The sequence below is a fragment of the Theobroma cacao genome, chromosome 3 (genome assembly GCF_000208745.1).
Source record: "Theobroma cacao cultivar B97-61/B2 chromosome 3, Criollo_cocoa_genome_V2, whole genome shotgun sequence".
In the NCBI taxonomy this organism is placed as follows: Eukaryota; Viridiplantae; Streptophyta; class Magnoliopsida; order Malvales; family Malvaceae; genus Theobroma; species Theobroma cacao.
Genome location: NC_030852.1, coordinates 30,681,611 through 30,707,196, shown reverse-complemented (window position 1 = coordinate 30,707,196; position 25,586 = coordinate 30,681,611). Strand labels below are relative to the sequence as shown.

Below are 25,586 nucleotides of genomic sequence, written 5' to 3'. Positions count from 1 at the left end.
TTCAACAGTTAATGTGTTTTAGACAAAATCATAGTTTAATGACTTTGAGAGAAATTAAAAAAAAAATTAAGAAGTAAAAAACACGAGGCTGGATTAAAATTTGATATTAAAACAAGAGTTTCTGTTAATAAATGTTCATAGATATTTCGAAAATTAGTTTTTCATGTAATAATTTGTTTTCACTGAATTCAAGAAAAGAAAACCTTAAAAAAGTTCTTTTTTTTTTTTAATAATTTATAACAATCGTTGTTTAATCTAGTCATACGCAATTAAAAGAAAACATCAAAATATTAATTATTTATTAGTTATTGGGCAGATTAGAGACGTAACAATTAGGCCACGAAGCCCAATAAAGTTAAAAAGGTTGGGCCTCAAATGATGGTCACCTGAACACTGAAGCTGCCCACGAGTCGGCGTTCTCTGAGCGTGGAAAATGTATCTATATAATGACATCTAGGTTTAGGGTTTTTCTAAGGTGAGTGTCTTGTGTTTTCTGGTCGAAGCCGCCTCAGTGTAGAGAGAGCCAAAAGCCAAACGAAATGAAGACCATTCTTTCTTCAGAGACGATGGACATACCCGATGGGGTTAGCATCAAAGTGAAGGCGAAGCTGATCGAGGTTGAGGGACCCAGGGGAAAGCTCACCCGCAACTTCAAGCACCTCAACCTTGACTTCCATCTGATCAAGGACGAGGAGACCGGCAAGCGCAAGCTCAGAATCGAGGCTTGGTTCGGTTCCAGGAAGACCAGCGCCGCCATCCGCACCGCACTCAGCCATGTCGAGAATCTCATCACCGGTGTCACCAAGGGATATCGATACAAGATGAGATTTGTTTATGCTCACTTTCCCATCAACGCCTCCATTACTAACGGCAACAAGTCCATCGAGATCCGTAACTTCCTTGGCGAGAAAAAGGTCCTCTCCCGCTATATGTCTGCATATATTTATATTGGACCGGAATCTTTTCGTTACCGTTGCTTTTTTTCGTGTTTTTCTTTTCGATTTAAGGAATGCATGTTAGATCTCTATTCCGTGAATACTTGTTCGATAATGTTCGGTTATACATATATATTCTTTGGTTTATGCTTTTGATTTCAAATAATCTTCTGTGAATGTTTGCCTATCAAATTTGTCAGTAGAGGCATGCTGTTTTAAATGCCTAATAACTTAAGTAGAACCTTTTTATTATAAAACTTAGTATCTTTTACTGATGCGTAGTTATAGATAGCTAATTCTTTTGAACCAAATTATACCTGCATTATCTACTTAGGAGAACAGAGGGTTTAAGGAACCAAACGTGAACCATGTTGACTCTTAGACTTGTCATCCTATAACTGTTTATAGAGTTTGAGATGTTTCTTCTATTTCTAGGTCTTCGTATTTATTTGGCATTTCATCTTTAACCGTTTAGATGTTTCTTCATATTAATATGGATTTGTCTGTTGGTGTTACATCAGGTGCGTAAAGTGGATATGTTGGAAGGGGTTTCTATTGTTCGATCCGAGAAGGTCAAGGATGAGATCGTTTTGGATGGTAATGACATCGAACTTGTCTCACGCTCAGCAGCTTTGATAAACCAGGTACTCTCCCATTTTGAATTTTTTAATGCTTATATTACATATTACATAATCTGACTGTTGTATGTTTGTTTTAAACAGAAATGCCATGTGAAGAATAAGGATATTAGAAAGTTCCTTGATGGTATCTATGTTAGCGAGAAGGGCAGGATCGTTGAAGAGGAATGATTGCTTAAGTCATAGTTATAGTGCTGTTTTACTTAGTAATATGTTGGACCTTGGTTTTTGTTTTCTTTTTTGTCTTTCACTGGATTCCAGCTGCTGCAGATTACAAGGATGTTTTCTTTATGTGTTTTTCTGAAAATTTTGGATATCTATTTGATCTCTGGTTTTCTGATTATGTCAAATTGCATTTTAAGTATTGTGTTGGTTTATAGAGCTATTCTCAGCATTCATTGTCTGCAATTGCTTAAGTGCCAAGTCTAATAGCTTTGGACTTCCCTAACTCTTACCTTACGAGTTTGTCAAGAATCAAATTGTATCAATTCTTAACTGGCAAATTCATTTCCTCCTTTCCTTGTTTTGAGTTTGTATTGTTGTTGACCTCAATTTATTTGAGATTCAGTTAAGTGAGTCCATTCTCATTTTTATATTTCTGTGTGTAGTTGGTGGCTGATGATGCTACCGGAGACTTGTATCTTGTTTGCTCTATATTCGGTCAGTGCTCTGCAGCCTTCTCTCGCGTAGTTTCAATTTGTTCAAAGGCTCCAACCGGGTAGGAAAAACTCATATTTGGGGGTTCCCGTTAGGCAGGAACCCACGGAATAGCAATTACTAGTATTTTTTATTCTTGATGATAGACTGTAGTTCAAAGCTATTGAGCTTTCACTTGAGAAACGAAATAAATCTAAATATCCGTAATAGCTTATCACCCATGTCATTCATTTTTCATGCTCACAAAGGAAAAATATAATCTAAAATTTGGATCTGATGATGGTTTCTGATTGCTTCGAAAATGGCTAGCTTGAATTTTGAGTTGAGATGGGTACTGGTGAGCAATTGGGAGGATTCTTAATGCGCGTTTGGCCTGGACCTCTTGAAAGTAGAAATTATGTCAAACAAGATTTTTGAGAAGATTTTTAAAAAATATAATTTAATAAAAAAAGTTTAAAGAAAAATTTAGTAGGGGAGTTTTATTTTTATTTTTTAAAAAATACATTAGGTTTTCAGGAAATATCCTTATCTCTCAACTAATTTCCTTCTCATTTTCTTTCATATGTAAATTATTTTTTTGTTTTTATAAAAATTAAGAGAAAAAGATTCAAAATGAAAAACTGCATTTAAATATTATTTAAAAATCTCTTCGCCAATTACTGTACATCTGGAATTGAAGCATCATTTGTTTTGTTTTTGAAATTTTTTTATTTTAACATCTAAAATTGTTTCATAAACTCAAAATAAATTTATTTTTATTAGGTGAATGAAGATGGTATGAATACTTTTTATGATAATTTTAATTAAAATTAGAGTTTATATAATTTATTTGATTAAATCGTTTATCAAATAATTTTAATTTAATTTTAAAGTTATTATTTTTTTATAAAAATTTTATAATAATTTTTAAATTAAAAAAAATTAGACCAAACGGGCTCTTAGTTAGAGAACCAGAAAGTGAATAAATTCCAAACATGGTTAGCCAACATCATCGGTACGGCAATGGCCTAAGAAACCAATTCAAGGATTTGGGTTGCCTTTCATTTCTCAACTTTTGCTAAAGTGGCCTAAGTAACCAATTCCAAGTTCAAACACATGGAAATGTGGCCGCCGCTTGAAGAAGTTGGTTCTCTTACTAATGCGTACGTGAAATATGTGTATTAGTGGTAAGTTAGAAGAGATTACCTCCAGCTACATCTTTGATTAACTTGAGTGTTTTCCTTAACTGTTTTTTCTCCCTGATCTAAGATTGCTTCTAGTCCCTGCCATTTGCCAACCTTTTCAGTGATAAAACATTACAAGGTACGCTTGCAGACATATTCAGAAACTTTCTTTATCTTGCCTTTTTACAGACCTTCCTTGTGGCCTAGTCGGCTTAATTCAAATCCCTTAGAGAGAACGGATGGAATTCCATTTAGGAGGGAGGCTGAATTCCTATTATTCAGTTTCTGGAATGGATTATTAGCTAATGGAGTTTTCATTCTCTACATCTCATTAAGATATATTTAAAAAGAATTAATAAATTAATAAGATAATGACAAAAAACAGGTGTCAAGTACATAGAATAATAGTCCTATATAGAAATTAGGGCACTTTTTAAATGGAGTGAGAATCCATGTTGTACTCAAGACAGCTATTGATCCAAAAGCAAGTAGGATGAAACACAACTTTACAGAAGGCCAATATTTTGTTACGAATAAAGTGAATCGATGTCACATCGATATCATTTTTGAAGCCGGTATCACCATTTGTATGGATTAAACAAATTGTTGAAATTCTCTAAGTGATAGATTCCAAAATAGCCGTATATTCTTTGATGAGTAGGATGTCAGCCAATTCTTCAGTGATGCCTGTATTTGGTATCTTAAAGAGAATATGAAGAGATGCTTATGTCCTGTGCCGGGCAACGTAAACCAAGAAATGTGCTTTTCTTGTGTTTAAGGAGAATACCAGCTCTGCCTGGTTTGAAGATGTTGAACTATATCCTCTTGCAAGGATGTTTATTCCTGAAACAGAATGGTTTCAGTACAAAAGAAGAGACAATCAATGAGAAAATCGTGTCCGAGCTTTCAGAAAACCAACTTCGGACAAGTGCGGGCATCATATTCCTATCCTGATTCTGAACTCCACTACCTGCTTGAGTAAGTTGAGTTTAGTGTTAAAATGTGTCATCCCGCATGCTATAATATAGCTATATGTTGGAATTTCGTTTTATAAAGAAAAAAGAGAGAGAATATGAAGTAAAGTCAAAAACAGAATGAAGACATCAATTTAAACTATCGTTTTTTATAAACTTACAATACATAAAAGGATTTATAATAAAAATATCACATAATTTTTTTTAATTTATTACAAGTTAATCATCTGAAATGAACTATATTAATGATGAAATTAAAATTTCACATTCGGAACAAAATTATAAAATTAAAAATATATATATTTTAAAAATTTAAAAGGCCTAGACCCTTGGTATCACCTTCGCTCCGCCATTGGGTATTGAAACTGCAAGATTATTATACAAAAGAAACAATATATCACAATACTAAGTCTGTTATAGGTACAGCTATAAATATTTCATGTCTGTTGCTTTTCAAAAGAAAATCTTCAATTTTGATCTTCAAGTTTCAACACCATAAACCCTTCATCCGCGAGTGGCAGATTTGGATCCTCGACCAATATAAAATCAACCCATCTGGCCATTGCTGGTTCACTATAAGCAAGTGTCCAATCATGAAAAACTGTGGTTTTATCGTGGCAATGGTCGTAGTTCAATTTGCTTATGGTGGATCTAATATTCTCATTAAAATCGCCCTTGAGAGAGGCCTCAATCAGTTTGTCTTAATCGTTTACCGGCACATAATTGCCATGCTTTTGCTAGCCCCCCCTGCTTATGTACTTGAAAGGTAATCTAACCTTACGACCTTGATTCTTTCAATACTTAGATCTTACATGTTTTACTGCGTTTTTCATATCAAGGTAGTGAACCTGTGTGTAATCTTGCTCTGCCAATTGCCTGAATATAGCAGAACCTTACCATTTCTTTCAAGAGCTCGCAAGAATGTGAATAACTTGTTGTAGTGCGGATGTAACAATGACTCGTTATATTGCATTTGGAATGCAGGAAGGAGCGCCCTTCGCTTTCGGTGTCAGTGTTCGGAAAAATATTTTTGCTGTCATCCTTAGGGACTACTATTCATCTTAATGTTTACTACGCTGGTTTAGCTTACACTTCTCCGACTGTAGCAACTGCCTTGGGCAACGTTATCCCAAGTTTGACGTTTGTCATGGCAGTTTTGCTCAGGTAAATATAAGATTCTTGAATTAATCATGGTCATCCACTTTTTAGCTTGATCTTTATCTCAATCTAAGCTGACACCTTTTTTTCTAGCAATTGCTTTCTTATGTTGTCATGTCAGGATGGAGAAGGTGAAGATTAAAAGTGCCAAAGGGGGAGCAAAGGTATTGGGTACCGTTATTTGCATTGGTGGTTCACTTGTTTTTACCTTCTGGAGAGGAGGGTTCCAATCGAAAGGCTTTGTAGACAGGCCCTTGATAAACATCCACAGCACAAATGCTTCTCATGGTGAGTTTAGGCATGAAAACGAAAGCTGGATCAAAGGTTCTGCTCTTTTTCTTGTCAGTTACATTGCATGGAGTGGATGGCTAATTCTCCAGGTGAGTCGATTCTCCATTCAGTATGTGACTTCAAATATTTTTTTTATATAGATATCATGGATGATTTTCTTTTTTCTTGTTTTGGTATCAATTTCTCCCTAGCAGGCTACAGCATCCAAAGTCTATCCAGCTCAATTATCACTGAATGTTTTAATTTGCTTCATCGCATCCTTGCAATCTTCTGTTCTTGCCCTGTTCTTCGCTAGAAATCCTCTCTTGTGGAAGCTGCAGTGGAATGTGCAGCTTTTAACCATCATTTACTCTGTAATTGTTCTATTCAGAATTCAACCAACTCCTAAAGTTCAAGCTAGTAGCTTGAAATACTTCTTGCATGATTTTGCTAACAATGGTATTTGTTATAGGGAGTTGTGCTCTCGGCATTAGTCTACTATCTACAAACATGGTGTATCAGTAACAAAGGACCAGTTTTCGCAGCAATGTTCACTCCACTGCTCCTTGTCTTTGTAGCTCTATTCTCTGCAATTGTTTTTGCAGAGCGTCTTCACTTAGGCAGGTTAGTTATGCTAAGAATAATTTCTTCCTTCCATTGCCTGTTCACATGGGTCTAATTTGGCCACAAACTGATTCAGGCAGTTCACTGCAATTTCGTACTTTCTTACTTCTGTTAAAAAGATATCTCCAACTAAATGAAGTGGAAGAAATTAAGTGTTCCTAGCGTGTTGGCTCATCAATTATTGTGTTTGGCAATTTTTCCAGCTTGGTGGGAGCATTTCTCATCATCTTGGGACTTTACCTTGTACTTTGGGCCAAAAGGAGAGACAGTTTTGTCTCTGGAAATACAAAGGATGGAGATGACTTCCCTGATGATAAAAAGCTAGTGATTTCAACGATCAATTGCACCTTAGCCAGTGATAAATCTGTCAAAGTTGAGGCGATAAACTGAGAAAAATTCAGTTGGCCATGGTGACTAATGTGCCAAGACTTTGGATCATGGTGATTTTGATGAAGTAGCCAGTTGGTTAGATGGTGCTTATTCGTAGTAAAGGAATAAAGAAGACTGCGAATGCGTTTGAATTTTGGACGTCTTTCACAGATGCTATCTAAGATTAATAATCTGAAGTGCAGTGCAGGCAGGCATTAATGTTTTTCTGAGGAAAATAGTAGTCTGCATATGTTATCATGCCACGCACAAAAAAGGCATCAATAAAGAGATAACTCTGAAAATTCCGCAAATTTCTCTCAACAAAATAGTGAAATAAACTTTATTTTATATTTTCTGCTTCATTCAAAGAGCAGATACTGCTAGTCACTTCTTACAGCTTAATTGCTATAAACCAGTTGCATGCCTGCCAAAAAGTCAGTTTAAGTGCTTAATAACATCGACAAGGTCAAAGCATGAATTGCAATTAAAACAAACAATGTTGAAATACCTGCATAAAGACTTGTAGGACTGAATTTGACTTCACCTGGGAACGCTTAAAGGACATAGATACCAGCAATTTTCAGGAGTGACATGTAGGGGTCAAATGGATGGTCGCCAGTTGCTGTGCCAACTCTGAAGACCAACGATTTTTCTAGGCCCTGCACCCGAAGAATCAGCTCCAGAAAGTTCAAAGATGATCATAGTATCAGAAAAACGAGCTCCTAAGAGGCTACACTCTTTACCCTCATCTGCTCTTGGTCAGAGGAGACAACAATTTTGTCTGCACCAAGCAGATTCACAGCTTCCTCTTTCTTAGCTATGCTTGTGCTGAAGACTGCTACATGCAACCCGAAAGCCTTCCCAAACTTCACTGCCATGTGACCAAGACCACCAAGGCCAATTACTTCTATATATTTGCCAGGTTGATTCATGTTATGGCGCAGCATTGGTGCATAAAATGTGATTCCAGCACACAGCAAAGGTGTGATGCCAAAGGATAGTCCGTGGGTATCTGAAGCAGTACCTGTTGACTCGAGTCAAAAACTAATATCTTTAGCTGTGGTATTGTTGGGTAAAAGCCTCTGGAACATTAAAGAACAAGTAACAAAATCAAAGCAAAGGATAACTAACTCTAGGCAGGGACGGATCAAACTGTTTCAAATGTTTAAGCCTCGCGTTTGTTTCATGGTATATTTAACACAACAGTTAAGACAGCAAACAGTGTCTCAGTTAAATTAAATTCAAGCTTCAATTTTCCCATCATTTTAAGGATGTGAAAGCCACAAAAGACTGCCTGTTTGATTATTAGAATATAGAACTGGAAAATTAATAAATAGCTTCAAGACGTGTAATAATGTTATTTTTGTAAAATTTTATTCGTCTCATTTATAATATATAAAAAAAGTATCAATATAAAAACTTTGAAGGAATAACGAAGCCTAGTGATTGATAACATTTTGTGCTAATGAAATTATCCATAGAGCACTTACTGGAGTACAATAAGATTATCAAATTTCTATAAAATTTTTCTGCAGCAAAACGATGTAAAAGAAAAGTTGAATAATTTAGGAAAAGAGTGAGAGATTGTTGTTTTTGTTAATTTTTAATTAGTTCTATTGTTTTCAAATGAGAATCATTTTATAGACATAAGAGATTATACAGCAACAATGACCTAAATGCTCGAATGTCATAATTTTTCTTTTATTTCAATATGGGATTGGACCCATATTTATTTTCATTGCGCCTCAATGCTGAAGGAAATATCAACTATAGTAGTCACTATACAACCATGAATGGATAACAAGGTAAATGAACATTTTACCATTTAATCCATCAAAGACCAGATTAAAACATCATAGAAAATGTATCTGAACGATTCTACAGAGATTAGCAATCAGGGCCTGCGTCTATTGATATCTTTATATATTTATTTTTAACTTTTCCAACATAAAGTGGACAACAGCAATTGCCCGATTACATTATAGGAAAAGGACCACAACCAGTTTTATTTAGTTTTTCTTGATCCCCTTTGCAGAAGGCTTATGTAAGTACAAAGCACAACTTCACCACACGTCTTGTATTGAAGTTTAATTTTAGAAAAGTAAAAGCACTTACGATTTGAACTCTCAGCACCACTTTACGAAAAACTCAAAACAAAGGAAAATTCATATCCTGGATTAAATTCTCTATGTTTTGGGATTTAAAGAAAAGCTTCGTCCAATATGCATACAATATAATGGGTTACGTGTACATCAATATAAGAGGAATAAAGCAAAAACAAATTATAGCATGGAGAGGTGAACAGCTCACTACTAAGCACTAAGATTGCAAGGGCTGTACAATGCGGTCTTGTATTAGTAAATCATCACGAACTATATATGTCTGAGGCCAATATTTCATTAACTTTATTAGCATGGATTTCCAGATCACTAACCTTTACCACCAATGGTGATTACAGCTTAGACATGTAGAATTAACTGCCTTTTACTTCACCTGGTAAACTGCAAAAGTGGGGTATCCTATTCTTGATGTAATTTTTCCTAGAAGCGGTGGAGATTGATCCACCTCCAATATAAAATCAAGCCATTCTATCTGTTAGTTTATGTTTGGGAAGGGTATAACCATGAAAAACTTTGGTTTATGTGTTGCAATGGTGCTGCTTCAATCGTCATATGGTGCATCAGTAATCCTTGTTAAAGTTGCCTTTGAGAGGGGCCTCAATCAATTTGTTTTTGTGGCCTACCGGCATATAATTGCCATGTTTGTATTAGGCCCCTTTGCTTATGTGCGCGAAAGGTGAGCCATCCGTAACAATTTCTTTATTGATTTTTGCTCTATTTTTCCTTGCAGAGTGGTGATTGAGCATAGTCTTTCTCAGCCAATTGCCTTGGTAGAGCAGAATTTGTTTACATTTATTTTGCTTACATATACTGTATTTGGAAAGCAGGGAACAGCGCCCTTCACTTTCATGTTCACTGTTTGCAAAAATATTTTTGCTCTCATCACTAGGGACTACCATATACTTCAATGTCTTCTATTTCGGTTTGACATATACTTCTCCAACAGTAGCTTCTGCCTTGAACAATGTTATCCCTAGTTTGACATTTCTCATGGCAGTTCTTCTCAGGTAATCTTTACTTGGTAATATTTTCTTTTCCATCTCATATTCAGGTCAGCCTTTTAGCTTTACCATTAGTTCAGCAGAAGCATTTCTAACAGTTGCTTTTCTTTTCCTTTCCAGGATGGAAACGGTAAAGATTAGAAGCGCTGGTGGTCAAGCAAAAGTACTGGGAACAATAATCTCCATTGGTGGGTCACTTGTTTTTACCCTCTGGAAAGGAGGGTGTCAGTTGAAAGGCTTTGTGGACGGGCCTCTGATAAACATCCATAGCACCAAGGGTTCTGTAGGAGAGTTAAGGCATGGAAAAGAAAACTGGCTCAAAGGTTCTTGTCTTATTCTGATTAGCACCATTGCATGGAGTGGATGGCTGATTCTCCACGTGAGTAGATAGATACGTGGCTTCTAATATTACGATTCAACACGACATAACATAAACTTCTAAACGGTTTTTTCCTTTTTGGTGCACTTCGTTTCGTTACAGGGAACAGTATCCAAAGTTTACCCAGCTGAGCTATCACTGAATGCTTTGATTTGCTTCATTGCATCATTGCAATCTTCTTTGGTTGCGCTGTTCTTTGCTAGAAATCGTCTTTTATGGAGGCTAGAGTGGAATGTGCAGCTTTTAACCATTATCTACTGTGCAAGTATTCTTGTTCATATCTGATTCAGAACTGAAATGAACTTAACCACCTAATTTACACCTCATTGTCATTTCACATGAGGAAAAAAAAAGGTCGAACAAAACTTGCTGGTCCAAATCGGCAATAAATTTGTTGGAAAATGGAACCAATCCATATTTTATTTGCATGCATGTGCTAACAGTGTTAGCATTCGTTATAGGGGGTTATGGCCACAGCGTTAGCCAACTACATACAAATACGGTGTATCAGCTACATGGGACCAGTCTTTGCATCAACGTTCACTCCACTGTGCGCTGTCATTGTAGCAATATTTTCTGCAATTGCTTTTGCAGAGAGACTTCACTTGGGCAGGTAATTAGTTATATTGACTACAGTAAGGGTTTTTGTAAATCTAATGTTTGTTAAAAGTAAAGCTGTAATCCAATGAGAGGGAGAAAAAGTTCATATTTCCTGTTGGCTCAGTACATCTTGGCAATTTTTTCAGCTTGGTAGGAGCATGTCTCATCATTGTTGGTCTCTACATTGTACTTTGGGGCAAGAGGACAGACAATTTAATGACTGGAAATGCAGAGGATAAAGATGACCTCGGTGATGGTAGAACGCTTGAGATTTCGGAGAACGCTTGCACAGCAACCACTGATAAATCTATTGCAAGTGAATTAAAATGCTGAGAGATTGGATTTGCTCTTGCCAAAATCTTCAGTCATCAAGACAGGAGACTTTTTGGACCCTCTGAAATTGCTTGTTGCTCTATTATATATGCTACCGTTAATGCTATGGTAATTGGCATAAATAAGAATGTGATTATACTCTGAATATGAAGATTACAAATGAAGATCTTGGTTGTCAATGAGAGATTATTTTGAGACAGTTTAAAGATGTCAACTCAGATGAACAACCTTAAATGCCCTCTCAAGAAAGAAAATACTCTGCAAACATTTTCATGGCACAAGCAGGATGTTAAACAAATTTATTGCGACAATAACAAATTAGTTTATCTGATCGAAAAATTTTGATTTTGTCATAGAGTAACAGCTTTCAAGCTTAATTATGTCCTGAACCTCTTAAAAAAGATTCATACAGTGTGGCCACATTCCTTCATGTCCAAATTAGAATAATACATCAATTTTCAGATCTGCTACTCCTCATATAAGATTAAATTGTATCAATTGCTACTTCCTGATCTTTCCACGATAACAAACCAACACATTATGACTGCTAATTGCATTAAATTAACAGCTGGCATATATTTGCTTATAAATCCACTTAATGGACAGAGCATCGAGGAGTGTGTGTTTGCGTGTGAGTGAGTGCGTGAGTTACTGAGAGAGAGAGAGAGAGAGATCTTTGCCAAGTAATGTTTCCGGACAAGCATAAGAACAAAGAAACAAAATGAAAAGATCCACTATGAAAATTTCCATAAACACTCCCAAGTCTTGACTGAACCAATTTTACATAACACACTTCTCTTCACTGACAGAAATGATGCTGCTATTGACTTATTTCAACTTAATCATTAATCTAGTTACATCGAACACAACATACTAAACTTTGAGGCATTCTTCACAGAAGTGAATGCCCACCATCTATCTAAATGACAATAATCATTGTACATGTGCATTATTGTATGTGCTTCAATATGTGGATTTATAAGTCTGCATTGCATAAGATAAATTCATTTTTGCTGCCATGATGTCATTTCAGGGTGTTCTCAATGTCAATCACAAACCTGTACTTAACATCCCTCTTTATTAGCCTCTCAAGAGCTTCATTCGCATATTGAATTGGAATTACCTCTATCTGTGGGTAAATATTATGAGCAGCACAAAAGTCTATCATTTCTTGGGTCACTTTTGTACCCCCTGTTATGCTTCCTGAGACTGTTCTCATACCTGCCAAATGGTCAATTCAGGCATTTAGTTTACACTCAAGTGAGCACATAAAATGCAACACAAATATCGTCAAGTACCCATATTAAGGCTTGCAGGACTGAATTTGACTTCACTTGGAAACCCAACGAGGACATAAACACCAGAAATCTTCAGGAGTGACATGTAGGGATCAAACGGATGATTACCAGATGCAGTGTCAACTATAAAGTCCAATGATTTTGATAGGCCCTGCACTCAAAACATCAGCTCCAGAAAGGGCAAAGACTCAAATAATTACACAGATGAGCTTGTAAGATGCTAACATTCTTTAGTCTTTACCTTCATCTGTTCTTGGTCAGAGGCGACAACAAATTTGTCTGCACCAAGCAGATTCAGAGCTTCTTCTTTCTTCGATATACTTGTGCTAAAAACTGTCACATGCAACCCAAAAGCCTTCCCAAACTTCACTGCCATGTGACCAAGACCACCGAGCCCAATCACTCCTAAAGATTTTCCACTGTGGTTCATGTTATGGCGCATCATTGGTGCATAAACAGTGATTCCAGCACAAAGCAAAGGTGCTGCTGAAGCCAAAGGATAGTTGCTGGGTATTCTGAAGCAGTATCTGTTGATTCAACACCAAAGCTAACATTTTCATCTTTGGTTGATTTTGGCTAAGGATGTTAAGATTTAAACAAAACAAGTAAATAAAATCACAGCAAAAGTTAACAAACTCTAGATACAGAAAGATCAAATTGTTATATACTATTAAATCCATGCATTTGTTGTGTAGCATCTTTTAGTTGGCAATTATTAGATAATCAAATTTTAAGTTTCAACTTTCCTATCATGTTAAGGGTGCAAAAACCACAAAAAGTGGCCTGCTCATTGCTCTTCAATCTAGAAGGAGATATTAACTATTCTTTTCCCTAATGGTCTAAATCATACTCCAGATTTATATGTATAACAGCTCCAAATTGAAGTGCAGATATTGGAATGCACTCCTATGACATGTCTTATGTGGCAACATAAACCCCAAAAAACCTTATATCGTCCAACAAGAAAAATTATCACAATGCATAACAAACACAGAAAGCCAGATTGAACCATAGTTGTACACAGTCAAACCACATAAAATTGTTAATGAGGATTCTTATTACAGAAGGGTGTTGCAAGGTTTTAGAGGGCAAAAAAGATACTCAGATATGACTTGTATGAAATAGCTTCAAGCCAGACCAAAAAGAGTCATCAAAGAGAGAAACAAAAGGTAAATGCAGCTTATCCTGTATTTGCAGATCTAACTTATCATTTACCCTAATAACCTTTAGAATACAAAAAGAAAATAAAGGAACAAAACAAGAATTACAGCCATATAGATGCGATGATGAAATGCTTGCCTTTCATGGACAACAATATAGCTAGAATATCCGCCTTTTGTGACTGTTCCATCCTCATCAATACCATTAAAAGTGAAAACCGACCCTTTAACACAATGAACTTCAACACCATCATTGCAATACTCACAATCTCTGCATGAGTTGACATAAGTTCCCACTCCAACAGGATCACCCACCTTGAAGCGGCAAACATTTGAACCGACCTCCTTCACAACACCAGCAATCTCATGCCTGATATAGAAGCAATTATAATATCAATATCAGCTTAAGAAAGTTTAGGAACTATTCACAATTCACAATCAAGAAACATACCCGGGCACCAAAGGGTACATTGAATCTCCATTTTTATTCCTAGACCATATGACATCAGCATAACAAACTCCACAGTGAGTAATTTTTATGGAGACATCGTCACTTCCAAGAGGCCTGAATAAAGTTTACACAACAAAAACATGATCAAAGTACTGTAATTGAAAGATCATCAAGTAATGTGTGAATTGAATCATCTTTGTCAGGTGTTCACCTTCTTGGCCAATGTCAATGACAGATACTTAAACTTGCTGTCCTAATCACACAATAATGAGGCCAAGAACATGAACTTGGCATAAAGTTTAATAATTTTTAATAATCAAATGAATGAAAGGTGCTACAAGAAACAAGCCTTACAAACTCTGTTCAGTCAAAATGGCAATAACTTGAGACTAACAATGGCATATCGGTTGTATGGCTAATAAAATCCAATTTCAAAAAAAAAAAGAAACACACCTGCGACTGAATTTGTACGGTGATAGAACTCCAGATGGATCTCTGGCGGCCCAGCCAAGGCAGTCCTCGGTTTTGGTCTGAGAATCCATGGTTAACTAATCCATAATAGAACAATTCGGAGTCAGCTTTCTTTAACAAAAATCGAATAAGAAAACCAAAAAACAGTACAGTATATAGTGTGTATCAACATTCCAGGATTCGTTTTGTTTGACAAGGGAAAAACAGAAAAAAGATTCAGCATCCAAATCCTAGAATTCAGACCCTGGCATCCATCTGTCACTATTGTAGTTTTTTTGGGACAATCAGAAAGGTTTTGTTGATCGTACTGGGAAAACGAATTTGAACTATGTAGACTGTGGGGTGAGATTTGGTTTGGTTACAACTAAGTGAACAATTTATGCTTTGTGTGGGATTCTGCGTTGTACTCCGAAAAGTCAAAGAAAAGTTCAAACAAAAGCTGTTTCCTCAGTTCTGTTTTCCCAGTGTTCTATCCTAAAGTTTGACATACATGAAGCGAGACCAATGTTCTATCCTAAAGAACAAGAAGAAACTTACCCTTACCTGAGATTTATCTGAGGAACAACACAAAGAGACAAACTCCTCCTATCTGTACTATGTTTTCTGATCTCCAAACCCGTAGCCCTTTCAACGCTTGTAAATCCTACGACTCTTCTTGTCCCACGCAATCACTTACGTCAACTCCTTCCCTGGAGTGCAGGGCAGGGGCTGATCATTGAGCTTTTTTCTAGTATTTTTTTTTTTTTCGTGGGGTGCGCCAGGCCCAAGCTGTAGTGCAACACTTGGGCGACGCGCGAGAGCCCCGATAGCAAGCCACTGTGGTGGACGCTTCCCCTTTAAAAATTCATTTAATGTCATGTGGACGGATGGCTCGCGTATCAGATATTAAATTGACAAGAACATATACTACACTTGAGCTTTTTTCTAGTATATATGTATATATTGAACATTTTCTTTAGTGGTATTTTATATATATATATATATTTTATGAGTCAGAAGTTAATATTAATTTTATGTGATTTTAAACTCAAAAAATAGAATTTAATTAAATTTATAACACATTTTTAATCCAAAATATATATCTTATAGATGATTGAAGGTCTATATTTGTATTATCAAGATTTACTCTGTTTTTTATTGATATCAAATATCACTAATTAGAACTTAAACCTAACATCATACGATCTTAAACTCTAAAAATAGAGTTTAAATAAGTTTATAAATCACAGATCTATTTTCTCAATCTAAAAGATATGTTTGATACGTAATGAAAAAACCGATATTTATAAAGTTAAAACTCACTCCTCTCTTACTGATGTAAAATATTATATAATTGTAAATTAAATGAGTGGTTACCTAATCAATTATTATAATTCTTTTTATAAGATATGGATATTGAATATTGGTATGTGACATTATAGTTATTATTACAGCTCTCTAATGATTGGGTAAATTTTATATTTGTTGTAATGATTGTCTTAGAACTCACAGTATGAAAATTCATATTTCATTTTTCATCGATCATTCACTAATAGTAATTTTTTTGTTTCCTATATATGTATGATTTCATTTTCAAGCGCTTATCATGTTTTCTTTACTTTAGCACCTAAGAGCTCAATAATTACCAGTAAATGTGAACAGTTATTAGTGTTTGGACTGCTTAAGTGCAAACCAACCAGAAGCCTCCCAGGTGATGCACACATGTATGCAGTGACATCAAAACTTTGTTTGCTTCAATTTGTATAACTTGGAAAGATATTTTCAGCTGCCAAGCCAACCCATTTATTTTTTACTTATCCACGCAATCACATTACTCCACTCTTACCTCATAGCATATGCATGCTTGAATCAGCAATAGATATTTGGTTTTCCACACCATATGCATCACTATAGACTTCAAGCTACATTAACTTACCAATATACCCCGACATCATTCCTATATCACTGCTAGCAAGCATTAGGGAGATACGAGTGTCGACAAACAGGAGTGCTACACTATCTTGCCCAAATCAACCAAACTTCCAGCAACTTCCTGGTTGAGACTCTGAGTCTGAGGGGAACTTCTGCCTCAACATACACAACCATCTCTCCTCGCCCTTCCTATGAATAACAGAAACAGGAGGAAAAACAGCAAAATTTTCAACATATTTCATGATCGTATTGAAATCTCCACCCTACAAGTCTGACATCGAAACAGATTCAACCATAAAACAATGTAGGCCACCCAATTTGAAAAAATAACCACAATTTTTCCATCCCAATATCCAATAATAGTCAGCAGACACATGAAATATGCCATATTAGCTGTTAAGATAAGTAGAATAAAATCTTCACAAGAGGAAAAGCAATCTTAGTGGCCAGTTCAAAACGCTGAATGCATAACCATTAACCAGGTAAACATGCTTATCATGTTTCAGTCCATCAGACCAGATTAAAACTCATCAAAGTCGTATTCAAAAAATTCTATTGAGAAAGTAAGAAGGGGCCTGCAACTAAAAGATTAAAATAGGAAAACAACAGACAAAACATGGTAGAAGCATTCGGCCAAAAAGGAAGATTCAAATCAAAATGGATCTTGCATAGCAACAAAATTGATTGCAGGCAAGAGCCAAGATACATTTTATTTAGATTTCTTCTTTCTTTTTTGGGAAGGCTTCTTGGTTTGCAGTTTAAGCTCTGAAGGGCTTTCTAATTGGTTAGTTTGAGGTTCTTCAGGCAGGGTACAGTGCAAAAATTTCTTGCTGGACCCAACTTGGTTACAGAACAACTTTAACATTCTTCTGCCCCGCATCCATTTGAGCATTATTTTCATGTGTGTTTTGCTATTTAATCCACCAATACCAGCTTCCTGTCATTAGAATAAAAAGCATCTAAATTAGAAACAAGAAGCTTGTATAAATATACAAGATTAAATAGCATTCTATCTTTATCATAATGTTTTCCCTTCTTTCACTATAAAGACGAGACCCCATGACAACACAATAAATGCAAAGCAGAATGATGGTAACCTGCACAATGCATGTCTGAAGTAGAGATCTAGAAGAGTGCATGATATCCAACTGAACACAAGTACACAAGTAAATGTTCCTAATATGCAGTATCACATTATGCTAGAGATCCAATCACCAAGGTGCTGAAAATTCGACTGCCTTGCTTGGCCTTGCAAAGCACATATAGTAACCCTTTTCCACGTATAAAAGGCAATAACGGAAACTGACTAGGCAAAGGGCTCCCACTGTGTTTACCAGAAGTTATTGACCCTAACATGTCCCCCTGCTTACACCCCTTATGCATAAAGGTGTAGACATAATCCATGTGATCAAAAGGAAAGGAAGAACTCAATACATCATCAGAAATTGACAATATTAAAAAGGACACAATACAAAATAGAGAAAAAGAATTACAGCGTTATCAGAGTAGTTGGTATGAAAATACTGAAGCCAAATAGGCAACTAATTCATTAGCAAACTCAATGCAATTAAGTGGCAAAAAGATATTGAGAAAATGTAAACAAAGATTGTATCAAATGATGATACGCGATATCAACTAATTAATACCAGTGAATTCGCCTCTTTCAGTTCAGAATGCTCTGGAATTATATGTATACAATTCATGGAAAACTTTTGACATATCAAGAAAATAAAACGATGTTAAAAATCAGTTCTTAAGTTCAATTTTGTATCCACCAGGCAAGAAATGCATGCTGAATGGAAGGGAAAAGTAAAACCTTCTGCAGCTATAAACTTGAGTATCGAGAAGTCAATCAAAAGCAAGGCGAAATGACGCAAGTTGGGGGAGGCGCTGGGCAATTTTTGAAATGATAAATCACAAAAATAAAGTAAATAATAAAATTTAATAAAAAAAATAGAAGAAGGGATGAAAAGAAAGAGGAACCTTGGCGTGGATCCAAGTGTTGGAGACGGTGAGAGGGCCGTGGTCCTTGATGATGTCGTAGAGAGAAGTGGCGATGGAACGAGCTTCTGGAATGGGTACCTTTGGGTTGATCTTTCTCACATTCACTGCCCTACTCCTCGACATGTACCGAACCAACAAACTCCCAATGCTACCATGCCCTCCCTTAATGCTGTTCTTCACCACCCCTGCTAACCACATCTTCCTTTTGTTTCCGATTACTGGTTTTCTTCCCCAATTTTTCCCTGTTTATTTGTTTGATGATTGTTCCCCATTTTGGGATTATTCCAATTTCAGGGTTTTAGGAAACCCAAGCAGGAGTTGGAGTAGGACGTGTTTGTCACGTGGACTGTTGGGCCAGTCTTTGTGCCTTTTTTAGCTTTTCGTTAATCAATATGGGCCTCCCTTTCAGTCACTTCCTTTCTTCTTTTTATTTGGGCCAGGCAATGTAATGCTTCCCATAGACTTTTCTCTTTTTTATTTTAGTGTAGGCATTATTGTACTATAAAGAGTATAAATTTTGATAGGATTATTCTATTATGGGTGATTTATGCAGAACTATTAGTAGGAGAGTGTAGCTTTTAACTTATATATTTCTTACTTTATGTAAAAATGATTAAATGCGTGATAAGAAATTTTTATGTAATCATTGAATAAAACTACCATTCTACACTCCACAGAGCACTAAATACAAAAATTTCAAAGAAATGTATACTCAACTTTAGAAAATAGAAATGAAAAAACATAATAATAGAGTTTATAAAACCAACAAGCTTATGTTACGAGGTTAAAGCAAATTTTACTTGATACGTGTAATTCAATCGTTTAAAAAAAAACAATGAGACATTAATTTTTTTATTTTATCATTATTTTCAAGTAAATAATAAATAATTTTTAGAGTTATCATTACCTTTATTGTAAATGTATCAAAGACACCATTTTTTAAAAATCAAACACAAAATGGGAAAGTCTCTTTATTCTTTTTCCCCTCTTTTGTGCCTTCAACAGTGTCTTAGCCACCAATAATGCAATTCACTCACTTTTTTGGGTAATTGGTGTTTTATAATTGTATGGTAGACAATCATGTAAAGGTAAGGCACATTATGGCTTCTTTCATATAAAAGGGGAAATTGGCCATTGGGCATATATAAAAGAAATATGTAAAGGCAAAAAGAAGTTTTAATTATAAGTAAAGAGGGCATGTCGGTTGCCAAAAAAAAAAAAGGCACATGCTGGGGAAAAAAGTATCTCTCCTTTCTCAATACAACTAAGGGGAAAAACAATGTACACTTTGCTTCAAAAATGTATCACAGTTGTATTGATACTTGGGGCCTTGGGGTTGAAGATGCTAAAATTAAATTAAAATAACATGAAGAATTTTGGAAGAAAACCAAAAAGATGAGCAGTTTAACAGAATTAAAATAAGAAAAAAGAAAGGGAAAAAACTTGAAATGAAAAATATGTGGAAAACCAAAAGAATAAAATTAAAAAGCTTTATAGTCTTGGAGGAAAAGAAAAGAAAAAAAAAAAAGGGCAGCGGTCCACTTGCCTTTGCCGCAGGCCCATCCCGCAGTATCCACCTGGCATCTGGGACCTGTCTTTACTTTCTTTGTTTTTTTTTTTTGGTCCTTCCCGTGGGATTGAAGAAAAAGAGAGCACTGTTCAGCCCACTATCCTAGATTCCCCTCCTTACTCTTCGCATTTCGTCTGAATTTTGCCTTCATCTCTACTTCATTTCCACTCGCAGGTTTGCTCATTCCCTTTTAAAGTCTTATATTTTTATATTCGATCCATCTGCTATCTTTACCATCACGTTTGTTGAGGATTTAAATTCTTCCGAGGTTGTTATTAATAATTTAATTGTAATAGTTTTGGTTTTTCAGGTGAACTTCTTCTTCTCTAGCTCCCAGCTGTATGCTCTGTTTCAATTTCTTTAGATTATGGATTATTTTTTACTCTTTCACTTTCCGGTTCTATCAACTTCATTTTTTATTTTCTGAAAATTCCATGTTTTTGAGTTGCGATTCTGCTTCTATCAACTTCCATGTTCAATTCTGGTAGCTTGAGGGGCTGAAGCGCTCACTTGTTGGTGTGGTTCAAACTCCACCGCATGTGCAAAATTTTACTAGTATTGTGTATAGGAGTTACTACTGAAACCGTTTTGTTCATCACCGTCTGTTGAGTATTATATTGGATATCGATCTGCTTGAAAACTTGTTTATGGATTTTGATGATCGGGGTCTTTAATTTTCTAGTAACAGTAACTTTTAGTTACTAAATACAATTCATTAGATCTGTGACTAGATGGTGCTCGAATTGAGAATTGCGATGAAGTTCTTCAAAACACCACCTTCTGGATATACTCAAATTGACAGTTTCCTTGATTATATGCTTTATTTTTAGAAAAAAAAAAAAAAGTGTTGACATGTGGATTTTGGGGGTGTCAAATAATTTTTCTGGGATTTATATTCACTTTGTAACACCTGCTCTTTAGATGTGCTTACTCACCTACACGTGGTTACTCAAGATGTTCGAGTTTTAGAAAGTTTATTTCTTTCCAAAGTCCAAAGTTTTTAGTGTCCTGCATGATGCTCGTGCACTCTTTTCTTGAATAATTGAGGGACTGCAATATATTCAAATGGATAATTTGGTTGTTTTCCATTATTAGGTCAGTCTAAAGTATGGCAGACACTGAAGATATTCAGCCTCTTGTAGTTGATAATGGGACTGGAATGGTTAAGGTGAGAACAATCAGTTAGTCAGTTTCTGGTGCCTTTGCTTTTCACTTTAAGGCTGTAAGATTTAATAACCCTCACTTATTTCCTCAAACAGGCTGGATTTGCTGGAGATGATGCTCCTAGGGCTGTCTTCCCTAGTATTGTTGGACGGCCTAGGCACACAGGTGTCATGGTGGGGATGGGACAGAAAGATGCCTATGTGGGGGATGAGGCTCAGTCCAAAAGGGGTATACTCACATTGAAATACCCTATTGAGCATGGTATTGTTAGCAACTGGGATGATATGGAAAAGATTTGGCATCACACTTTCTACAATGAGCTTCGTGTTGCTCCTGAAGAACATCCTGTTCTCCTTACGGAGGCACCTCTCAATCCTAAGGCCAACAGGGAGAAAATGACACAGATAATGTTTGAAACATTTAATGTTCCTGCCATGTATGTTGCAATCCAGGCAGTTCTATCCCTTTATGCTAGTGGCCGTACTACAGGTTTGTAGCAGTAGTATGATTCACTTGAGACAACATGATGCTCCTCAAAGTTGAATGCTAATTTGTTATAATGCTATTATTTTCAGGTATCGTGCTGGATTCTGGTGATGGGGTCAGTCACACAGTTCCTATCTATGAAGGTTATGCACTTCCCCATGCCATCCTCCGGCTTGACCTTGCTGGACGAGATCTAACAGATGGCTTGATGAAGATCCTCACAGAGAGGGGTTACTCATTCACCACAACTGCTGAACGAGAAATTGTACGTGACATCAAGGAAAAACTTGCTTATGTGGCACTTGACTTTGAGCAGGAGCTTGAAACTGCTAAAAGCAGCTCTTCAATTGAGAAAAGCTATGAGCTACCTGATGGTCAGGTAATAACCATTGGAGCAGAGCGTTTCCGTTGTCCTGAGGTCTTATTTCAACCATCACTCATTGGAATGGAAGCTCCTGGAATTCACGAGACCACCTATAATTCAATCATGAAATGTGATGTCGATATTAGAAAGGACTTGTATGGTAACATAGTGCTTAGTGGTGGGTCCACCATGTTTCCCGGTATTGCTGATCGTATGAGCAAGGAAATCACAGCTCTTGCACCAAGCAGCATGAAAATTAAGGTGGTAGCACCCCCAGAGAGAAAATACAGTGTCTGGATCGGTGGATCTATTTTGGCTTCCCTTAGTACATTCCAGCAGGTATGGAGTATATTGCTTCACAGTCGTGTTTTCGTTTTAATTTATCTTTTGTTTGCTGTATGAGAAGAGTAAATCTAATTCTTGATTAATGTGAAAGGCTCAAGATTTTATGCTGAAAAAAGAGCATCACCTTACACTATTGAACAAAGAGACTTGCCTGAAACTTAGAAGAAAGCAGACGATGCTTGTTCAATTCATGCTCTCTCTTCCCCCACAAAAAAAAAAAAATGCCTGTACTAGAAAGAACAGATTAATGTGCTTCTATCTTACGTTGAATGCTTCTGATGATATAGCATTTTTCATAAATGAAGTTCTACTTATTTATACTTGGAATTCTATTCAGGGTTCAGACAATGCTTAATTCTAATGTTTTGTTTTTTTTTTTTTGGTGTTGAATGTAGATGTGGATATCAAAGGCAGAGTATGATGAATCAGGGCCTTCCATTGTTCACAGGAAGTGCTTCTAGATATGTGCTTGTGTTTTTTTGCTGTTTCCATATGCATTTTGTGGTTTTGGATTTTCGGATTGGTGACGGTTAGTTTGGCTTGGTTTTCATTTTTGTTTTTGGTTTGATTTTTCGTTTTCATCCTTTACGGATGTATGAGATAACTTAGTCGATATGTATGATTATATGCTACATTGTTTTGTAGTGTTAACAGATAATTATTGTATTCTATAATGATAGCAATGTTGCCTGGCTCAACAATTATATATGTAATGTGATTTTTGACTGCAGTATATCTTAAGCAAGCCAAAAGTTAAATGTTTTTGTTTTTGGTTTTGCAGTAAGGGGTATTTTTAGGTTAAATATTGATGCATTCATGATTTTACTTTCAGAGTGCTTTCACAAGGATAAAATCTTGGTTGATAAAGAAAAGGACTCTCTTTCTTTTATCAATTGGATTAATCCGTCTAAGTAAAAGGCTGGTGAGTTCCATTATATAGTAGGGAACCATCAGTCGATGCTTTTCAAGAATGTTGGTTACTCTTGCGTAGTGTGCCCGTATAGACTTCAGTGCTCTTATCTTCATCATCATTTTATATTTGTCCCAGAAAGTCTAAAAGTCAGTTGCGTTACATTGCCGAAGCAGTGGTGGGGCAGTGTTGGGATTATGGTTTGCACTTGTTAATAAAATAAGGAAAAGAGATTTTAATCAAAGAATGCTTTTGAGAGCGGATTTCTGGCTTGCGATCTATTTGTAGATTGCATGAGAATTTTGATTTGGTCAGTATTCGTAATACTCCTAGTGGAAGAGAATTTAAGGATCTTAAAAATTTAACAGGGAAATATTATAGTCCAATTAAAAACCGAAGGCTTAACTGATCCACTCGAGGAAGAATTGGGCTGCGGTTAGGATCAGAAAGAAATGGGAAGCAGATGGAATTGGAAATTTAGGGCCCAACTCCAACCATGTACACTGTACAGGTATAGCTAGTGCAGGAAGTCCAAATGTCTTCCAATAGAGAAAGAAGCTTTTAGTTGGAAGTTAAATACCGGAGGCAAAGAAAAACAAAAAAAAAAAAAAAGGAATGCCAGAGGCAGAGAACTTGCTAAATCATTGCCGATCGTCCCTCAAAACACTTATCATCATTAGAAGCCCGAGCCTAAATCTGCGATTATTTACCAGAAAAGCAACTGGAAGCTGCCTCAGAATGTATGTTACCGTGTCATTGAATGCTTGCTAAGATATCTCACGCTTACGGTACCTACTTAACAGAGGCCTTTCTAATTTCATAGATCTCTGCTTTCGATCTCTCCAGGTCCTCTTAATTACTATAATTTTCCTACATCCTTAAAATTCAGTTTCTTTTGTCATAATTTATGGGTACAGTTCTTGATATCATTTGAAGTTCTCCAATTCGTACGTAAGAATGGTATTGAATGTTAAATACAGTGTTGTACTGGTTAAATGAAAAAAAAAAAACTTAACAAAAGAAATATGTTAAAGCCAATTGCATACATACGCTATGAAGAAGAGCAAGCAAAGCTGCTACGGTTCCCGTTCCCGCTCGGGCATCACTGTTTGCGAACTGCTATCGACGCATTGGTGGGTAGTTTCTTCGGAGGATGGAGATGGTGAAAGACAACTAGAACGGCAAGTGGGACAAGAGAAGTGGGAAGACAACCACTGCTGGATACATTGTACATGGAATCCATGCTTACACTTTGCCAACACTTGAATGCCCTCTCCCTCCACGAATTCAGACAAGCAAATTGCACATTCAGCCTCTGCTCCTGCCAGCTTCAACCCGGTTGTGTAAACCAGCGTCGGAGCTGCCACCATGCTTGCTGCAGCTACCTCTGGGACAGGCTTTCTCTGTTCAAGTTCTTGCTGGGTTTGGGGAATGTTGTTGTGGCGAAATTGGCGCGGGCGGCCACCACCGCCACGTAGAAAGCAGCGGATGGCTGCGTTAAGAGCCAGCGAGCATATTAGAGCACAGAAGAGAATGATTAAGACCATGGCTGCGTTAGCTTCAAAGTCATTTGAGCTGGAGTAAGGCCGCCACCCGCAAGTATGGGGGTTACACGTTGAGGTTGAAGTGGAGGACAATTGTGGTTCCCCGGAGGAAAGCGGTGGAGACATGTGGATGAGGTGCTGCGCGGTTTCTGCTGGCGGTGGCCGCATTTGGTTTCAGTATAGTGTTTCCTTTCTGCGTCTTCTGCAAAGTTCCCGGTCTGGGGTTGTACGGGGTTATGACTTCTGAAGAAAGGGGGAATGTTTTAGGAATTTCCGGGTTTTGGCTTCTGAGAGGAAGAGGGAGATTGCGTGTGAGTAGAAACGAGGATGTTTTATAGGCATATATCAGTAGGCATCAAGAAATGCATACGTGCACTTGAGGCTTAATGATTCCTTGTTGCAGTTATTAAATGCTGGTAACCTAGTGGGGTCTTATTCTTAGACCCTCCAGGCCCTTTTTCACCTCTACTTTTTCTCCTTACAAATGTGAAAAAAAGCCTTTACTTCATGTTCTTTTCTTGCTTGTTTTTCAATGTTCTTTCTCCCCTAATCACATTACTATTCTCCAGGCTTATTTCAATTCTTCATCGGCTAAAGTAAGCAATAATGGTCGTTACGCAAACTTTCTCATAATGCTAGGTTCCGGAAGCTTTATCCTGTAAAATTAAATCATGTCCAGCCCCTTCT

The 25,586-nt window shown here is 36.5% G+C and overlaps 7 protein-coding genes and 1 pseudogene across 12 annotated transcripts; 4 read left to right on the top strand and 4 right to left on the bottom strand.

Moving 5' to 3' along the window:
* Window positions 428-1,967, top strand: LOC18605916 (60S ribosomal protein L9). Its single transcript, XM_007039230.2, has 3 exons — window positions 428-914; window positions 1,457-1,579; window positions 1,658-1,967. Exons 1-3 carry the CDS (start codon window positions 540-542, stop codon window positions 1,742-1,744), a joined length of 585 nt encoding a protein of 194 aa, XP_007039292.1. The 5' UTR covers window positions 428-539; the 3' UTR covers window positions 1,745-1,967.
* Window positions 4,727-7,150, top strand: LOC18605914 (WAT1-related protein At5g07050). Of its 2 annotated transcripts, none has more exons than XM_007039227.2 (6): window positions 4,727-5,133; window positions 5,352-5,531; window positions 5,647-5,905; window positions 6,011-6,169; window positions 6,268-6,419; window positions 6,623-7,150. In XM_007039227.2, the coding sequence occupies exons 1-6, from the start codon at window positions 4,961-4,963 to the stop codon at window positions 6,807-6,809; spliced, it is 1,110 nt and encodes a 369-aa protein (XP_007039289.2). In that variant the 5' UTR covers window positions 4,727-4,960; the 3' UTR covers window positions 6,810-7,150. The 2 variants fall into 2 exon arrangements, with proteins under 2 accessions (XP_007039289.2, XP_007039288.2); XM_007039226.2 differs by lacking the exon at window positions 6,623-7,150 and adding an exon at window positions 6,496-6,580.
* Window positions 7,187-7,875, bottom strand: LOC18605913 (annotated as a pseudogene).
* LOC18605912 (WAT1-related protein At5g07050) lies at window positions 9,397-11,400 on the top strand. The gene is made up of 6 exons (XM_007039223.2): window positions 9,397-9,584; window positions 9,736-9,915; window positions 10,030-10,288; window positions 10,391-10,549; window positions 10,750-10,901; window positions 11,035-11,400. The coding sequence occupies exons 1-6, from the start codon at window positions 9,412-9,414 to the stop codon at window positions 11,219-11,221; spliced, it is 1,110 nt and encodes a 369-aa protein (XP_007039285.2). The 5' UTR covers window positions 9,397-9,411; the 3' UTR covers window positions 11,222-11,400.
* Window positions 11,937-15,395, bottom strand: LOC18605911 (probable cinnamyl alcohol dehydrogenase 1). 4 transcript variants are annotated; one of them, XM_018118400.1, is made up of 7 exons: window positions 15,139-15,395; window positions 14,584-14,678; window positions 14,131-14,244; window positions 13,819-14,049; window positions 12,761-13,046; window positions 12,520-12,670; window positions 11,937-12,442 (listed from the first exon to the last, which is right to left on the bottom strand). In XM_018118400.1, exons 2-7 carry the CDS (start codon window positions 14,670-14,672, stop codon window positions 12,246-12,248), a joined length of 1,068 nt encoding a protein of 355 aa, XP_017973889.1. In that variant the 5' UTR covers window positions 14,673-14,678; window positions 15,139-15,395; the 3' UTR covers window positions 11,937-12,245. The 4 variants fall into 4 exon arrangements, with proteins under 4 accessions (XP_017973889.1, XP_007039278.2, XP_007039279.2 ...); XM_007039216.2 differs by having other exon boundaries at window positions 15,145-15,395; XM_007039217.2 differs by having other exon boundaries at window positions 15,191-15,395.
* LOC18605910 lies at window positions 16,931-18,877 on the bottom strand. The gene is made up of 2 exons (XM_007039215.2): window positions 18,496-18,877; window positions 16,931-17,449 (listed from the first exon to the last, which is right to left on the bottom strand). The coding sequence occupies exons 1-2, from the start codon at window positions 18,712-18,714 to the stop codon at window positions 17,222-17,224; spliced, it is 447 nt and encodes a 148-aa protein (XP_007039277.1). The 5' UTR covers window positions 18,715-18,877; the 3' UTR covers window positions 16,931-17,221.
* Window positions 20,150-23,209, top strand: LOC18605909 (actin-7). Of its 2 annotated transcripts, none has more exons than XM_007039214.2 (5): window positions 20,150-20,260; window positions 21,182-21,254; window positions 21,346-21,739; window positions 21,826-22,439; window positions 22,841-23,209. In XM_007039214.2, the coding sequence occupies exons 2-5, from the start codon at window positions 21,195-21,197 to the stop codon at window positions 22,904-22,906; spliced, it is 1,134 nt and encodes a 377-aa protein (XP_007039276.1). In that variant the 5' UTR covers window positions 20,150-20,260; window positions 21,182-21,194; the 3' UTR covers window positions 22,907-23,209. The 2 variants fall into 2 exon arrangements, with proteins under 2 accessions (XP_007039276.1, XP_007039275.1); XM_007039213.2 differs by lacking the exon at window positions 20,150-20,260 and adding an exon at window positions 20,261-20,396.
* LOC18605908 (RING-H2 finger protein ATL79) lies at window positions 24,231-25,297 on the bottom strand. Its single transcript, XM_018117868.1, has one exon. The coding sequence runs from the start codon at window positions 25,065-25,067 to the stop codon at window positions 24,432-24,434; it is 636 nt and encodes a 211-aa protein (XP_017973357.1). The 5' UTR covers window positions 25,068-25,297; the 3' UTR covers window positions 24,231-24,431.

Excerpts from the sequence above, each read along its gene's own strand:
- LOC18605916 (XM_007039230.2), top strand. The coding sequence starts at position 540 with ATGAAGACCATTCTTTCTTCAGAGACGATGGACATACCCGATGGGGTT. Across the intron at positions 915-1,456 it reads ACTTCCTTGGCGAGAAAAAG|GTGCGTAAAGTGGATATGTT; the intron begins GTCCTCTCCCGC and ends GTGTTACATCAG. Across the intron at positions 1,580-1,657 it reads CAGCAGCTTTGATAAACCAG|AAATGCCATGTGAAGAATAA; the intron begins GTACTCTCCCAT and ends TGTTTTAAACAG.
- LOC18605914 (XM_007039227.2), top strand. The coding sequence starts at position 4,961 with ATGAAAAACTGTGGTTTTATCGTGGCAATGGTCGTAGTTCAATTTGCT. Across the intron at positions 5,906-6,010 it reads GTGGATGGCTAATTCTCCAG|GCTACAGCATCCAAAGTCTA; the intron begins GTGAGTCGATTC and ends TCTCCCTAGCAG. Across the intron at positions 6,170-6,267 it reads TTTTAACCATCATTTACTCT|GGAGTTGTGCTCTCGGCATT; the intron begins GTAATTGTTCTA and ends TATTTGTTATAG.
- LOC18605912 (XM_007039223.2), top strand. The coding sequence starts at position 9,412 with ATGAAAAACTTTGGTTTATGTGTTGCAATGGTGCTGCTTCAATCGTCA. Across the intron at positions 9,585-9,735 it reads TTTGCTTATGTGCGCGAAAG|GGAACAGCGCCCTTCACTTT; the intron begins GTGAGCCATCCG and ends TTTGGAAAGCAG. Across the intron at positions 9,916-10,029 it reads CTCATGGCAGTTCTTCTCAG|GATGGAAACGGTAAAGATTA; the intron begins GTAATCTTTACT and ends TTTCCTTTCCAG.
- LOC18605911 (XM_007039218.2), bottom strand. Across the intron at positions 13,047-13,818 it reads TATATTGTTGTCCATGAAAG|ATACTGCTTCAGAATACCCA; the intron begins GCAAGCATTTCA and ends TTGAATCAACAG. Across the intron at positions 12,443-12,519 it reads TCCTGCAAGCCTTAATATGG|GTATGAGAACAGTCTCAGGA; the intron begins GTACTTGACGAT and ends ACCATTTGGCAG.
- LOC18605910 (XM_007039215.2), bottom strand. The coding sequence starts at position 18,714 with ATGTGGTTAGCAGGGGTGGTGAAGAACAGCATTAAGGGAGGGCATGGT. Across the intron at positions 17,450-18,495 it reads ACACTTGGATCCACGCCAAG|GAAGCTGGTATTGGTGGATT; the intron begins GTTCCTCTTTCT and ends TTCTAATGACAG.
- LOC18605909 (XM_007039214.2), top strand. The coding sequence starts at position 21,195 with ATGGCAGACACTGAAGATATTCAGCCTCTTGTAGTTGATAATGGGACT. Across the intron at positions 21,255-21,345 it reads ATGGGACTGGAATGGTTAAG|GCTGGATTTGCTGGAGATGA; the intron begins GTGAGAACAATC and ends TTCCTCAAACAG. Across the intron at positions 21,740-21,825 it reads TGCTAGTGGCCGTACTACAG|GTATCGTGCTGGATTCTGGT; the intron begins GTTTGTAGCAGT and ends TATTATTTTCAG.
- LOC18605908 (XM_018117868.1), bottom strand. The coding sequence starts at position 25,067 with ATGCGGCCACCGCCAGCAGAAACCGCGCAGCACCTCATCCACATGTCT.